At 38.4% G+C, this 15,883-nt stretch overlaps 1 protein-coding gene across 3 annotated transcripts in view; it reads right to left on the reverse strand.

The window, feature by feature from the left end:
• atp11b (ATPase phospholipid transporting 11B) overlaps window positions 1-15,883 on the reverse strand; it is a 178,517-nt gene that overhangs the window by 81,049 nt on the left and 81,585 nt on the right. For all 3 annotated transcript variants that reach the window (XM_048542084.2, XM_048542086.2, XM_048542085.2), the window contains 5 exons: window positions 8,421-8,574; window positions 6,231-6,333; window positions 5,066-5,211; window positions 3,586-3,645; window positions 325-452 (listed from right to left, as the gene is read on the reverse strand). In XM_048542084.2, coding sequence (XP_048398041.1) covers window positions 325-452; window positions 3,586-3,645; window positions 5,066-5,211; window positions 6,231-6,333; window positions 8,421-8,574 — 591 coding nt within the window. The remainder of the gene's footprint in view (window positions 1-324; window positions 453-3,585; window positions 3,646-5,065; window positions 5,212-6,230; window positions 6,334-8,420; window positions 8,575-15,883) is intronic.

The following is a 15,883-nucleotide window of genomic DNA, read 5'->3' on the forward strand; positions in this document are numbered from 1 at the left end:
CTCAATGTATTCAAGAGGTGGCTAAATACAGCAACTGGGGCAAATGGGATCAAAGGTTATTGGGAGAAACCAAGATCAGGCTATTGAGCTGGATGATCAGCCATGATCGTGGTAAGTGGTGGAACAGGCTCGAAGGCCCAAATGGCCTCCTCTTGCTCCTATCTTCTATGTTTCTATGGTTCTGTTCTGGTTCCCAGGTTGAAACAGCCTGTTACTTACCCCTGTCTGAATATATTTAATTGGTTCCTAATTTGAGTTGAAGCAATTTCTTTCATTCAGTATGTGGAAAAGGTGCAAAAAAGGCTATATTCAAATCCAACCTACTTGTACAATGATGGCTTGCTCTGGAGTATGTGAGGCTGCACATCTTGTTCAAACAAACTGTACATGAGGATGGGTAAGGAAGTGAAGCAAATGTTGTATAATGTCAGGTAAGCACCGTCATACAACGTCTGTAAGAAAAATAAATTAATGTAGTGCTCTGCAGCTAGGAACTCGTACGTACATACATTATATCCATTCCTGCTATCCAGAACAAAAATGTTACAGTTGAATGCTAAGGAGGTTCAAATTTAAGTGAGGAAAGCATTGTCTTCAGGATGACGAAGAGGAGATTGCTTCATATGCATAAAAAGCCTGACATATCAGAATCCTAGCATTTCAGAAATGAGGAACAATATAGATATAGTTCATAAACACAAAAATGCCCTTCACACTTTTGAAATGTCCCAAAACACTTTACATTCTATGAATTGGTTATTAAGTGAGCAGCTTAATGAAGTTTAGGAAAAGTATTCCAGAAATCATCATCCAGACAGCTGATACCCAGCAAATGGTGGAGTGAGGATATTGGCAGTGTCCTAGGGTGGCCAATTGTAGGAATGTAGATTCTGTGCAGAATTGCAAGACTAAAGGAGGTTACATAGATGGGAAGGGCAAGGCTATGTTGGAATCTGAAGTCAAGGATTAAGTTCATGTATTCATAAATTGGTAGCCATTGTGGGTCAGTGAGCACACAGGCATGATTGATGAATGGAGTTTAATGCAAGCCAGAATGGAGACAAAATGCTCCAATGAAACACACTGGGACATTCAGCTATGTTAAAGATGGTTATATATACACACAAGTATGTTCTTTACATAATATAACTATTGTAATCTTCATATGTGATCAATGCTGTATGAAAGCAAAAATAGAAGTTAAGGGTAATCTCAAAGCAGATGATGGATTTAAATGATATAACTGCTACGCTGAAAGAAGCAAAAATGGAGTTTGGGATTCCTATTATAATCTTTGAAAACTCCTCAGAATCTAGAAGGATCCCAGCAGATTGGAAAATTGCAGCACAACCCTTTTATTCAAGGAAGGAGGAAGGCAGAAAGCACGAAGTTCTAGTCAAGTTAGCCTAATACTTATAATAGTAATGGATTCTAATACATTTCCTATGATCATGAAAGGATATTTAGAAAATCATGATCAGACAGAGCCAACATGGCATTGTCAAAGGGAAATCATACTTATTGTCATGGAAGTGGCCAACACTGATTAGATGTCCCACAGGATTGGGTGTTTGAATTAAGGGGAAGGCCGATGACTATATTGTATTTGATTACTGTAACACAAAACGTAGAAAAATGTTGTATTTCTCTTAAAAAAAAAAGAGGGTGTGTCATTGATCTATCTTCCAAAGCCAGATTTGGGGAAGATCCTTTGGCCCACTCCCTGCAAAAAAGGGCTTCTGCTTGAATAACATCTTCATTTGCCGGAATGTTGCCTACCTCCTGTATCTTTGTCCCATGTTGGGAAAAACGCACCTACACTTATCTAGAATTTTTTTGTCAAAGTAACAGTCATGATGGGGAGAACTGGTGGGTGATGTGTACTTGAATTTCAAAAAGATACTTGATAAGGTACCACAAAGATTACCGCACAAGATAAAGCACATGGTGTAGCGGTCAACCTAGTAACATCAATAAATTATTGGTAAGTTAACAGGAAGTAGGGTATAAGGATAAATGGTCTTTTTTTGGATCAGCAAGCTACATTAGAGAACCACGAAAATAATTGCGAGGTCTAAAACATTTTATAATCTACATCAATGATTTGGAGAGGGGATTGAAGACGTGGTAGCTACATTTGTTGATGGCTCAAGATGGGAAGGAAAGAAGTTGTCAAGAGGAGATAGTATACTTGCAAACAGATATAGACCAGCTCAGTGTATCAGCGAAAATCTACTAGGTGGAATATAACGTGGTAAGAGCATATTCATTTTGGCCGCAAGAATATACAAGTAGTGAAAACAGGGTACAGAACATGGTGATAGATAAATCTGGATGGACAGGTACACGAATCAGAGTTAGTATATAGGCACAGCAAGTGATCAAAAAAGCAAATGAAATGTGATCATCTTTATTCCATTCTCTTTGCAATATAAGTTGGGAAGTTTTAGTGCAGCTGTACAGAGGCAGTGCTGAGACACACCTGGAGTGCTGAGGTTGATTTTGGTTTACTTCTCAGAACAAATAGATAAAATTGGTTCAGAAACAGAGAAGGTTTACTTGATTTATTCTTGGGATGAAGGACTTATGAAAAATGGTGTGGAAAAATTAGGCCTAAATCAAAGAAGAGAGGTGGTGTTATTGAAACCCGAGGTCATGGGGAGACTGGATAAACTGGAAGCTGTTTTCTGTTACGGGAAGACACTAAACTTAGGGCACATTGCTGAAGAATAAGAGGTCTCCTTTTTTCTTAAAAAGTGTTAGAGAGGAGCGGAAACATTTTGTCTCAGTGTCATTAGACAGCAGACTTCTCTTCCCTAGAAGGTAGTGGAGGCTGGGTCTTTAAACTTATTCAAGGTAGGGTTAGATAGATTTTTGAGAGGTAATGAGGCAAGGGTTACGTGCTGCAGACAGGAAAGTAGAGCTGAGACAAGTCATGACCAACCAGGTAATCATGATCTTACAAAAATAGCTGGGTAGGTTCAAAAAGGGCAAATAATTTACTCCAGCTCTAAGTCCTATGCTCCTTTATTCCTATAACTGAAAGTGCAGCCATCTGGTTGAGTCATGGACATTTGTTAAGAAAAATGTTTCCAGATATTTAAATTGTTAATCCAATTTGCAAGCTACAATTTCACACAGCCTCAACAAGGTTTGCATAAACTGTGTGTAGTATCATTCAAGCTTTGCCATGAAATAAATAAGCGCACCAGCCACATATCAGGAGTACCTGTAGTAATACAGGAATTACTAATTCTACAGTTACTTTCTGGAATTGTCTCTGGCCTCTACATAAAAATATATAGCCACATGCACATAAAAATTAATTTGTAAATATTTTTATATTATCCTGGGTTAAGAAATTGAAGTTCATTCCAAAAACACCGTCGGATGAAAACTGTCACAATACAACTGAAATTCAGTATACCCTGCCACAAAAAATACATTTTACACTTTGAATAACCTGCTCCTATCTTCTGAAGCTTGAATACCAGCTAAATGACAACTGCAAGAAGTAGAACATAAGTAGAAAGAATTAATAAAGTCTTGTCTCAAAATCATTAATTCATGAAAGGTAATGTTTACCTGCTGCGAAAACAAACAGAAGAACTGATACAAAAACTGAGGCGTAATAAAACAGACATTCTGGGGGGAAAAGAAAAGAACATGGGTTTGGTTAGTTTTGTTTTTAATATGGTATCAGACACCTTTGAAAAATAATACATATTATGTAGGCATATGAAATATTTCGAAGTTTACATCTCTAAATTTTGATTTTGTTCAGCGCCTGAAGATAGATTAACTTTATGCAGCAGTGTTTTTTTTTTAAAAACGCTCTCTTTTTGGTACATTCGAGCAGTATTTTGCCCAGAATCAGCACAATAAGCACTGACTAACCCAAACGGAGCTGGAACAATGTCCACATAGCCCTATGTCAACGAAGGGTGAAAAAGTATTGTTTCATTGATATCACACTAGCTTCAAAGTCAGACGTTTGAGAATTCAGAATCCACTCCAGAGCTTCATACATACAAGTCAAAGAGCAATACCCCAGTGAGGAACCACTACATTGTGGGTTGAGAAGGTACACTGAAACCCATCCAATTCTCTCAGCCGAGTGTAAAAGGTCACGTGGTATTATTTTGAACAGAAATAGCAATTAGTTCCAGCATCCTGGCTAAATCTTACCCCTCAATCCACAGCGCCAGGGACCCAGGTTCAATTCCAGCCTCGGGTGACTGTGTGGAGTTTGCACATTCTCCCCGTGTCTGCGTGGGTTTCCTCTGGGTGCTCCGGTTTCCTCCCACACTCCAAAGATGTGCAGGCTAGGTGGATCAGCCATGCTAAATTACCCATAGTGTTCAGGGGTGAGTGGGTTATAGGGGGATGGGTCTGGGTGGGATTCTTCATGGGGCGGCGTGAACTTGTTGAGCCGAAGGGCCTGTTTCCACACTGTAGGGAATCTAATCTAATCTCATTTCAGAAATCAATTGTTTCACTGTTATTATAATATTGCTAGGTGTAAAGATCTCGCTCTGTGCAAACTGGCTGGTGCATTTTCTACACTACAGTAGTGGCAGGTTGTGTCATGTAAAACAAGTGTTAAATATTAGCTGAAGTGGCTCAGGAGCCACACAATCTCTGCCAGATTTGCTGCAGTGGGCTATTGTGTACGATTCACTGGCTTCTCTTTATCCTGGGTCCTTTTCTCAGCCAGATGAGTTTTTCATTTCCGCTTGCTCTTCTAATGCCCTTTCAAACAGTCAGTTTCCAGAGGTCACAGCTATCAGAGGCATTCCTGCTGCCACGCCAACGTTCATTATCTTCAGTATCCAGTACAACAGTGACTAAACTTCAAAACTACATAACTAATAAGTGCTCTCCTAGTTATAGAAGGGACTTTAGAAATGTAAGCTTTATGTATATAAAACTGCACACAGAACACCAGAAGTTAAGCAAAAGGGAGAAGAAAGGAAAGAAAATGCTTTATTAATTAGCAGGTAAAATTAAAAATGTAAACAAAATCACCCATGGCATTCTTTTAAAACTCATTCAGATCACGTACCTTATAAAAAAAGTACTGTACAAGATGTGATATTCTAATGTAATACAAGTGGCCATGGACAAAGAGCAACTTAGCAAGGAATTTGAATCTTGCTATTGCATAGTCACTATTTCTCACTGCTTGCCTTCCTTCTTTGCCCATAATACCTGTGAACAGAAAATATTAAGACTGCATAAGGTGGTATTTTTAAGTTAAAATTCATAAACCTTTAAACTAGTTACAATAACCAGTTAACAAAATATGCAATGTATGTTTTTAAATAAAGTTTGTGTAAAACTGTAACATATAAAACTTTAAACACAACGAAACACAAGATGCCAAGGCACTTCATAATGAATACAAATCACAGTCAGCACACATTGAGAGAAATGTTATAAAAAGGTCTTGGTCATACTAAGAGGTGATTTTGTGCTGGCTTTGCAGTTGAAGAGTCTCCTGGCTTATAGTCTCTGCCATTAATGAATGAGTGCAGGAGTGGAAAAGTGTTGCAATGTAGTCCAGAGTGAGAAGTGCAGAATATTGAATGAATTAAATGTTGTACAAACTATGTCTCAACTTGAGAATCAGCAAACATTCAATTCATCTCCAATTAGAGGGTATGGATCATTTCAATTGTCTATTACAGATGCTAGTTCACAATCCACGTAATTGTCTCGTGTGCACAAAATAATGCTACAATTTAGTTTTAGACAGGGATTTACTAATCAGAAAATTCAAAGGAACTACTGGAGAATTTCTGCATTTTCTCTGATTTTGCTTCTGTTTGATTGGCAGGAAGCTCAAATCTTGCTTAAAACGTGGCACAGCTCCATTTACTGGCTTATTCAACAAATAACGGTAATATTGCACAGCCAATTACATAAAGAAGAAAAAACTCACATGTTATGTACTTCAAAATAGTTTTTATCAAGTACCCAGGGGAAAAAGGAACAGAAACGGTTATGATTTTGCAATAAATATACTTCATATACATCACATAAATATATTACAACCAAGAGCGTTCCAATTAAATTTATCAACAGAAGTCCAGATACTATGTGATGCATTATAGCTCACTTTCAGCCAATATCCTTCAGAACTGTTGACCCCATTACAATCCTGCTCATTTACATGACCCACAGTTGTAACATACAAACAACTGGCAAGTTTGCTTTACATACAGTACCTATGCCGATATTTGCTTCCATTATCATGCTGACATCATTTGCACCATCACCAATTGCTAAGGTAATAGGCTTGGCTGGTGATGTCTTTAAAAGCCTGACTACCTGAAAATATACAAAACCAATAACAGAGTTTAAGTCACAAAGCTCAAGGTACAAGATAAAGTACATAAAGATTTACACAGATATATAAGCAAGATTTCAAAACATTAACGTGAAAAATCTGACGTTAGATTCTTTTTCTGTTAAACTCAATGGATGTTTGAACTAAGAGAAGCAAGCAGACAGTGTAGCTATAACTCGAATATGGTAGTTATTTGTATGCAACATTGGAGGGTAACTGCCTCTGATTTGCCTCTACGGGCGAATGCATGAAGAAGTGAAGTTGCAGAGGTTGCATTTAAGATGGCTGACGTGTCACAGTCTAAAACAGAGGTCATAATGATTCTATTCCTGAACCGCACAGTATATTATGTTGTGACAAAGCTATCCAAAGGAAGACAGATTTTGCTGCTGAAATCGACTTCTGTGAAAAACACTTTTCCAAAGACTAGTAAAATAGCTCTCAACTGACTTGTGGTGCCAAAACCTGTCATGCAAAACACGCCCTCAATTGTGGGGAAGATACTTTCATGAGCTAATTATCTCACTGGATTCAGACACAGCTTCTTTGTGGTAAGAAGTTACTTTGTAAGCACCACCAGAAGAATCAGACATTAGGAAAGTAATACGTAACGGTTGTCTGCATTTCTTCAGATTTTTTGATATTTCCCATCACCTCAATATGTGCAGTCTTTAGATCAATGAGGATTGACAGCTTGCTGGGTACATATTACTTGTGACATGGCAATCACTTGGATGAAAAATCATCCTCAGCACCAACTCAACCATTACAGGACAGAATCAAAATTCTTACAGCATAGAATGAAGTCATGCAGCCCTACTTATCCATGCCAACCCTGCACAAACAATTCAGCTAGTCCATTCTGCAGTCTTTTCCTGGGTGCTCATGTTTGAGGAGACTAATCCAATACCCTTGTGAAAATCAGAAGCAAATGTGCTTTCTCTACCTTCTCCAGTAGTGCATTCCAGATCCTAATCATTTTCTACATTTTTTTTTCTCCAGTGTTCCTAGTTCTTTTGCTAACTACCTTAAATTGGTATCCTTCGGTTCTCCAGACATTTGCCAATGGGAAAAGATTTACCACATGTACTCTATTGGGACTTCTATTTTGATTTTGAGCACTTCTATCAAATCCCCTCTCATCTCCAAAAAAAATCCCAGATTTCCTAATTTATAGATGTAGCTGAAGTTTCTCACACTTGGAAACAAACTTGCAAATCTTTTCTGCATTCCTTTAGAGTTGTCATAGCTTTCCTGAAGAATAAACATATTTCACTGAGGAAGAACTGGTGTTTTACACTTTTTTTTTGCTTTTGTCCTTGAGGGTCTATAAATAGAGGCATCCAATTACTTTGCGAACTTTTTGGTAAAAAAAAACTTTTCACTGGCCTTTATGATCACAGCAAACAAAAAAATTCTATGACATATTGTTCAAAAGTGCATCATGTCTTCATTCTGACTTTCAAGAAAGCTCCCTCCCTAAATTATGAACTAATGTCTATGAAGAAGAGACTGCATCACATACACACCTGACTAAACTTGCAATCACTAACCCCTTGACTGACATACAAAGTTCTAGCAGTGATCTCCAATCAGATAAAAGGTGATATTCTTTTCACTAATCTGAGAAAATAGAGGAATTCTTATTCAAGGATTGGAATAAAACATCAACTTCTTGGTCTGCTCTTTTAAACATATTAACAATTATACAGTCCCTCCTGGAGCACTAGAATAAAACAAAACCAAATAGTGAACGTAAACATAAAAAAGTAGAGACACTTATGAAACCAAAATAACATTGAGATAGTTTCATGGCCTGATCTGATCGGATATGCATTTGCTGCTACATTGAGCCATCAAGGGAACTGAACTTTAGACACTGGTATTTTCATCAGGTATAAACTAATTTATTCTATTACACTAAAAATTTACTTGAGGAAAAGAGCATTTGAGAACTTTTGGCCTCTATTATCATACAACAACACAATTTAATGTTAAAGCAATGCAATAATTGCACGAGTAGATTTGGTTTTCTTTCACCGACTGTACTTTGGAGTATTCAACATACTTTTGCTTTTTGCAGAGGTGCCATTCGGCAACATAACACAGCACTGCAGTTTTTGCAAATTTCCATGAACAATTCTTCATGTCCCCTGAGCGCAAGCGAAAGGCTGGTTCCATCGACAACCAAGCCATGTTGAATCACATGATCATGTTTTATCCTGTAATCATAACATACTTATTAAAATATTACACAGCTTTATGAATATTTTGCATAGTTAATGCGTATATGTACATCAGATGAAGCATTACCCGTGTTAATGTATTTCACAAAGGTATGTAACGCCTATCTGAGTTCAAAGTAGAATTTTATTTTCTTCATAGAAGCTGACTTCAAAAGTTATAGATCCACGTGAATGGATTGATCACGTATCTTCTATTCACTTGCATAAGAGGCTGCACTTATGACCCAGTAGGGTGACCAATTTATCCCATATGTTGGAGAGGTCTACTTTACAATAGTTGCTGCTTGTTTAACTAGAAGTGCCTTTTGACATATATTCAAATTTTGGCAGTTAATTGGTTCATAGATTAGAACAAGCACCTAAACATGGAAAATTACACTAATACATTTCCTTTTATTCATATTACTAAATAAAAACTGAAAGAACTGTAGATGGTGTAAATTAGGAACAAAAACAGAAGTTGCTGGAAAAGCTCAGTGGGTCTGGCAGCATCTATGAAAAAAAGCTAGAGTTGGTTTGGTGACCCCTCTTCAGAATCCAGAATTCTGGTTGTTAACAATAACCTGTCAAAACTCCTTTTGAAACATGTCAAGGTTGCTTATTGTATCTCATGCTGGTACTCTGTTCTGTTTACTTATCACCCACTGCCTTAAGTATTTGTCCTGCATTTCTTATTTGGCTACGCTTGACGACATCCAGGAGCGTGCGCACTAGCAATGATATCCCTTGTTAATGTATTAAAGTGAGAAATACCTTACAAATACCAAAAGGAAATAAACCTCCAACAATTTACCCAAAACCAATTGTCTTTTCATCCTTCCTCAGTTCACACCTGAAACGTTGACTTTGTTTTTCCTTCACAAATGCTGCCAGACCAGCTGAGCTTTTCCAGCAACTTTGTTTTTGTTCTCACTTCCTGTTAGCTGTTTCACTTACAATAGCCAAGTGAAAAGACGATTGGTTTTGGGTAAATTGTTGGAGGTGATTATAAAAGATAGGATTTATGGACGATTAGCGAGGAAAAAATTGATTAGGGACAGTCAGCATGGTTTTGTGAGAGGAAAATTAACTCTCACAAACTTGATTGAGTTTTTGAGGAAGTTATCAAAAAGATTGATGATGGTAGGGCAGTTGACTTTGCTTTTATTTGGAGTTTAGTAAATCTTTTGACAAGGTTCTGCATGGTAGACTAATTAGTAAAGTTAGGTCACATGGGATTCAGGGTGAGCTTGCCAATTGGATACATAATTGGCTTAACAGCAGGAGACAGAGTAATAGTGGAGGGGTGCCTTTTTGGACTAGAGGCCTGTAAGCAGTGGTGTTCCATAGGGATCAGTTCTGGGTCCTCTGTCAGTCATTTATATAAATGATTTGGTAGGAATATGGACGGCATGGTTAGTACATTTATGGATGATAAAATTGGTGGCATTTTAGACAGTGAAAAAGGTTTTCTAAGATTACAAAGGGATCTTGATCAAATGATCAATGGGCTGAAAAATGGCAGATGGAGTTCAATTTGGATAAATGAGGAGTATTGCAGTTTGGTACAACAAACGAGGGTACGGATTATACAATAAATGGTACGGCCTAGTTGTAGAACAGAGGGATCTAGGGGTGCAGGTACATAATTATTTGAGGTTTATGTCACATATAGGCAGAGTGGTTAAAGGGGGTTTGGCATGCTTGCTGTCATTGCACAGTCCTGAGTTCAGGAGTTGGGAAGTCATGTTGTGGTTGTACCGGGCATTGGTGAGTGCTCTTCTGGAATACTGTGTCCACTTCTGGTCACCATGTTATAGGAAAGATGTTATCAAGCTGAGGAGGGTTCAGAAGAGCTGTTACTAGGATGTTGCTGGGTATGGAAGTTTTGAATTATAAAGAAAGGCTGGATAAACTGGGACTTTTTCCACTGGATGTAGGAGGATGAGAGGCAACCTGAAGAAAGTTTATAAAATAATGAAAGGTATCGATAGAGCTATTGATAGAGTTAGACTATGGAGCACTTTTTTTTTTAAGGTGAGACAAATTTTAAAAAGCAAGAGTTAGTTTGCGTGTGGAATGAACTCCCCAAGGAAGTGGTGGATGTGGGTACAACTACAATGTTTAAAAGACATTTCATAGATAAATGAATGGGAATGGTTTGGAGGGATACAGGCCAGAACCAGGCAGTTGCAACTAGTATAGTTTGGAATGATGTTCGGCATGGACTGGTTGGACCCAAGGGTCTGTTTCCTTGCTGTACGATTCTGATTCTATAACTTCTCTGTCACCAAGTAAAAAGACCAACCAATCAATTACCTACACAGAATCCGTACATTTTCCTTATCCACCAAGCCACAAAGCACCCTGCAACATACCGGCTGCTTACTAATGCCTACCTTCGCATCTTCCCTGATGTCCTCCCTGAATTCACCAGCATCATGGACTACCACAGTTCCTATGAACACATTCATATTAAACAGCATCATTAGTCTGTCCCTATATTCCTCCCCCCATCTACATACTATCCCATGACAATCTTATTTGAAGACTGGGGTTCAGGTTCTACTGGAGTACTGTCAAACCCTAGCTCTAGTGCCCCACAGCCTTTGACTTTCCTCTGAGAATGTCCAATAAGCACCTTGACAATGGTCCTGGATGAACGACAATTTTTTCCAGTTAAAAGGAAGGAAAACAAAGGTCACCGCCTTCGGGCTGATCACAAAATTTGTACTCATCACTGAATCTGTCCTCCTTCCAGTCACTGCCATCATTTTGAAGGCAAGCACATGCAAACTCTATGTCCCATATGATTCATATTGAGGGTTTGCTCCTATATACTCTCTTGGGATTGCCTGCCTCTGTTAACATCTAACATCTGCCCCGACCTTAGCCCAGCTGTTAACAAAATCCTTATCCATAACTTTAACATAACCTTTAACCTGAAAGCAATTATGTTCATACTATCCTGTTCTGCATTTGCTTCTCAACTCTCCAAAAACACATCCAAGACTCAGCAGTTCATATCTTATCTTTCGCCGATCACATCTCCATTCTTAAATTTAGCTTCAACTGGCATTGAATGGAAAGCTAGTTTAACTATTGCAGTTGTTAGCCTTACGCAGGATTTTTTCAAAGTATCACTGGAACTGCAACTTAATTAAGAACTGGCTGGTTCAAGGTCCTGATTGAGTCATTCAGAAAGGCCTTTTGTGTTAGAAGAGTGTATCAATGTAGCTATATTAACGTGACTTAGCACTGATGAGTAGAATTGAAAACTTCAACGAGTTAAACGAAGGGAGGCTCTTGGTTGCTTTTCTCTAAACCCTCTTCAGCCTTCAGGAATTGATATCTACTCTGCTGGAGGAGGTGGTGATGGTTAATTGATAAGCAACTAGTGAGTGATTAAGGTTTATTCTATTCCCAAAGCTCAAAATATTTTGAGCAAAAGATGAGCAGGAGAGAATACAAGCTGTGGATTGAGATGATTGGCCTACCTGCAGTGAGGCCATCGGCAGTGTGAACTCACAAACCATGTGATGTGGGTGCAAGAAAAGCAGCTGATTGGAGAGTAGGACTGGTAAGTTTTTAAAGTAAAGCAAGGTCTTTAGTTTGTGCTTCGGACTAATGTCTTTTGTCCTCACTTAACTGAGCTGGTTAAATAGAAGGTTGATACAGGTGTAAAAAAATTACAAGTGTCAACAGCAGGGATGCTAGGGTAACTAATACATAAATTAAAAAAGATACAATAATGATCAAAGAAAAATGTGTGTTCATGCTACAAGAGGGGACAGGAGAACACAATGATGATCCAGAGCAAACACGTACTAAATTTTCACGGCTCGAAAAACTTCAGATACAAGTTGAGGAACTATTGCACAAGTTTCAGACATTATGTCACATCAGAGAGGGGGAAAGCTTCTGGCCATCTTGCTCCAGGCAGCAGTTACACCCATCAGGTTAGGAATCAAATATGGTCTGTGATCAGGAAGGGGAGGGAGCAAATGCAGTGAATCAGGTATTGGGACTCAGAAAGCAATGTTTGAGAATCCTTAATACCTGCAAGAAGAGCCATGTGCACAAAAGATTGGATTGTAGGGAGGACGAACAAATTGACCATGTCACAGTGGTACATACTGGGAGTCATTCAAGTAGGGGGTGGAAGGGTATGGAAGTAGGAACGTATAGTTATAGGGGTCGGCATAATTAGGGGGATAGTTACTATTCTCTGCAGCTGTGCACGTGATTCTCAAAAGCCATGTTATCTGCACAGTGTTGGGGTTAATGACATCCCCTTGGGGCTGGAAAGGTGTAATGAGTGTTTAGTTGTCATTGTCCATGATGACACTAACAACACTGATACGACTTGAAAGAATGTTTTGTTTATTTATTCATGGGATGTGGGTGTCACCTGCTGGCCTGCATTTATTGCTCAACCCTTGTTGCTGTTGAGAAGATAATGCTGAGCTGCCATCTTAAATTGCTGCAGACCACGTGGCGTAGTTAGACCCACAATGCCCTTAGGGAGGACATTCCAGGATTTTGGCCCAAAGACAGTGGAGAAATGGCAATACTTCCAAGTCATAATTGTGAGTGGCTAGGAGGGAAACTTGCAGGTGGTGGCATTCCCTTGTCCTTCTACGCAAAAGTAATTGTGAGTTTGGAAGGTGCTGCCTAAGGATCTTTGGCAAATTTCTGCTGAGAGCTGAACACTAGGGAGCTAAATTAGAAATTCAAACCAAAACCTGGCAAACTGTCATATGGTAAAATAAGGTCAATGAATTAAACTCTGGTGTGAGGAATGGGTTTCAGTTGATGTACTGTTGGTATCAATACTTGGGTAGAAGGGCATTATTCCGGTGGGACAGGCTTCATTTGAAGCAAGCACCACCGTCCATGCAAATTGAAGAAGTTGGGCTGTTGAGATAACATTAAACCAAACAGAGGAATGGGGGTTCAAAAAGGGGATATGTAGGCTTTCAAAGCAAAAGGATGTAGCAGCTGGGAGGGCAGCTATTCAGGTAATGATACCCAGGGTGCGACAGGAAGTGATAGTATATCAACATAGAAAAGCAGCAAATGGTGGAGGAAATTGTAAAAAGGCAAAATTAATCGTTCTTAAATTCAGGTAGTAGTCAGAACAAAATAAATTAATAAATTGTCTAGATTCGGATTACTTCATAAGAACAGTATCGCAGACTTAAAACATTATTGCAGTATCTCTTTCTGCAAATGCTACCATGCCTGTTGAATTTTTCCAGCACCTTCTGTTCTTATTGCCAACAAAAATATGTTATGGATTTGAGCAGCAAATGTGCTATTTTGGATGTGGTAATGAGCAACAATGCAAATTTAGTAAATGATCTCAGGAGTAAGAGATCCCCTAGGAAACAACAACTATCACATAGTAAAAATTAGTATTGAGTTTGACTCTGGGAATATTGGCTTGGAAACAGCTGCGCTAAATAGAATTGAAAATAATTAGAAAGGAACGAGGCCGAATTGGTTCGAGGGGTCTGGGAAAGATGGTTGACAAACAGTGACAAAAGCGTTAGGTAAGTAGTTATGACTTTCAAAAACATATCACAGTAAGGAAGGAGGAATTTAACAAGATGATAAACTGACCATGATTGTTCAAAAAGGAAGGCCAGTATCAAATTGAAAGAAGAAAATAATGTGGCAAAAGGTTATTGGTAAACCATAGGACTTAGAATGTTTTGAAGAACAAAAAAATGTAGTGGCTGTAATGAGGTTGGCCAAAGTGAATCTCAGAATAGGAGTTTCCTGATTGGGGCTGTTCACCTGGTCCTATCAGGGCGCCCTTGCTGACAAAAAGAACAGGCATGTCAGACATCCTGTTCACTTAGAGCTGAATCAGTATCAAAGACGGGATACCAGCCTCTGCTGAGTTATTTCAAAATGATGATCAAATGATGATATACTGAAAAGATGCTGAAAATAAACAAAAGGCAAACTAGCACAGAATAAAAATGAACACAAATGAACAGAGGCCCCCTTGGGCTAATATTGGTGGGAAACCAAGAAATAGCAGAGGAGCTGACTAATTTGCATTAATTTTCATTGTCAAATACACTCACAGCATTCCAAAAGTAATAAGTAATCAAGGGCTGATGTCGGGGGCATGTGGAGAAAGGAGGAAGAAAATAAATACAGTACCATCATTGGAGAAAACAGAATTACTCTGGAAATTAAATGGACTAAAGGCCAATATGTTTTCTGGACCCGATAGGTTACATTCTAGGATAGTGAAAAGAGAGTAGCTGCAGAGATTGCAGATGCTCTGGTCATAACCTTCCAACAATCCTTAGATTCTGGAAAGTCCTCAAGAACTGAAAAAAACTTGCCAATGTAACACTCAAGAAAGGAGGGAGCCAGAAAAGTCAATAATAGGCCAACTAATTTATTTCATTAGTAAATGTTTGCGTCTATTATAAAGTATTTAAAGCAAAGCATTTTGAAGTGCATAATACAAAACAAGCAGAGTCAGCATGACTTCATGAAAGGAAAACATGCCTCACAAATTTGTTAAAATGCTTTGAGGTGGCACCAAGCAGTGCAGATAAAGGGGAACCAATAGATATAATATTTAGATTTCCAAAAGGTGTCGAATAAGGTACTGTACATAGGTTGCTTAAGATATGAGGCCATGCTGTTGAGGATAGTGTATTAGCATGGATAAAGGAACGACTAATCATTAGAAGACAGAGTGGCAACCTATGAATAGAAGAGTGCTACAGCATAATTATTTACATTGCATGTTAATAACTTGGATGAGTGAAGCGAACGTACTTTAGCCAAGTTTGCAGATGACAGTCTATAGAGGGACACAGACAGATTAATTGAATAAGCAAAACAACTTTGCAGACAGAATACAATACGGGACAATGTGAAGTTATTGAGCTTTGCAGCAAGTATAGGGGAGCTAAATAGTAAAGTGGAGAAAAACTGTAAAAAACTGCAGAGGAATTTGGAAATACTCATGCATGAATCACAAAAAGCAAACACACAAGCTCAGCCAGTAACAGGGAAGGTAAATGAACTATTAGTCTTTATTTTGATGGAAACAGAATAAAGAAATAGCGAAGTCTTATTAAAACTTTACAAGACTTACTTCTGTTGCTACATCTTATGGTCTTCTTTGCAAACAGAAGCTTTCATAACAAAGCTTGTGTTTTCAAATGAATCCATTGGATTATAATCTGGTGTTCCGCGATTTCTGAACTTGTCAACACCAGTCCAACACAGGCACTTTACATCAGGTTTTATATGCTACTTTGGAAAGGTT

The sequence above is a fragment of the Stegostoma tigrinum genome, chromosome 14 (assembly GCF_030684315.1).
Source record: "Stegostoma tigrinum isolate sSteTig4 chromosome 14, sSteTig4.hap1, whole genome shotgun sequence".
Taxonomy (NCBI): domain Eukaryota; kingdom Metazoa; phylum Chordata; class Chondrichthyes; order Orectolobiformes; family Stegostomatidae; genus Stegostoma; species Stegostoma tigrinum.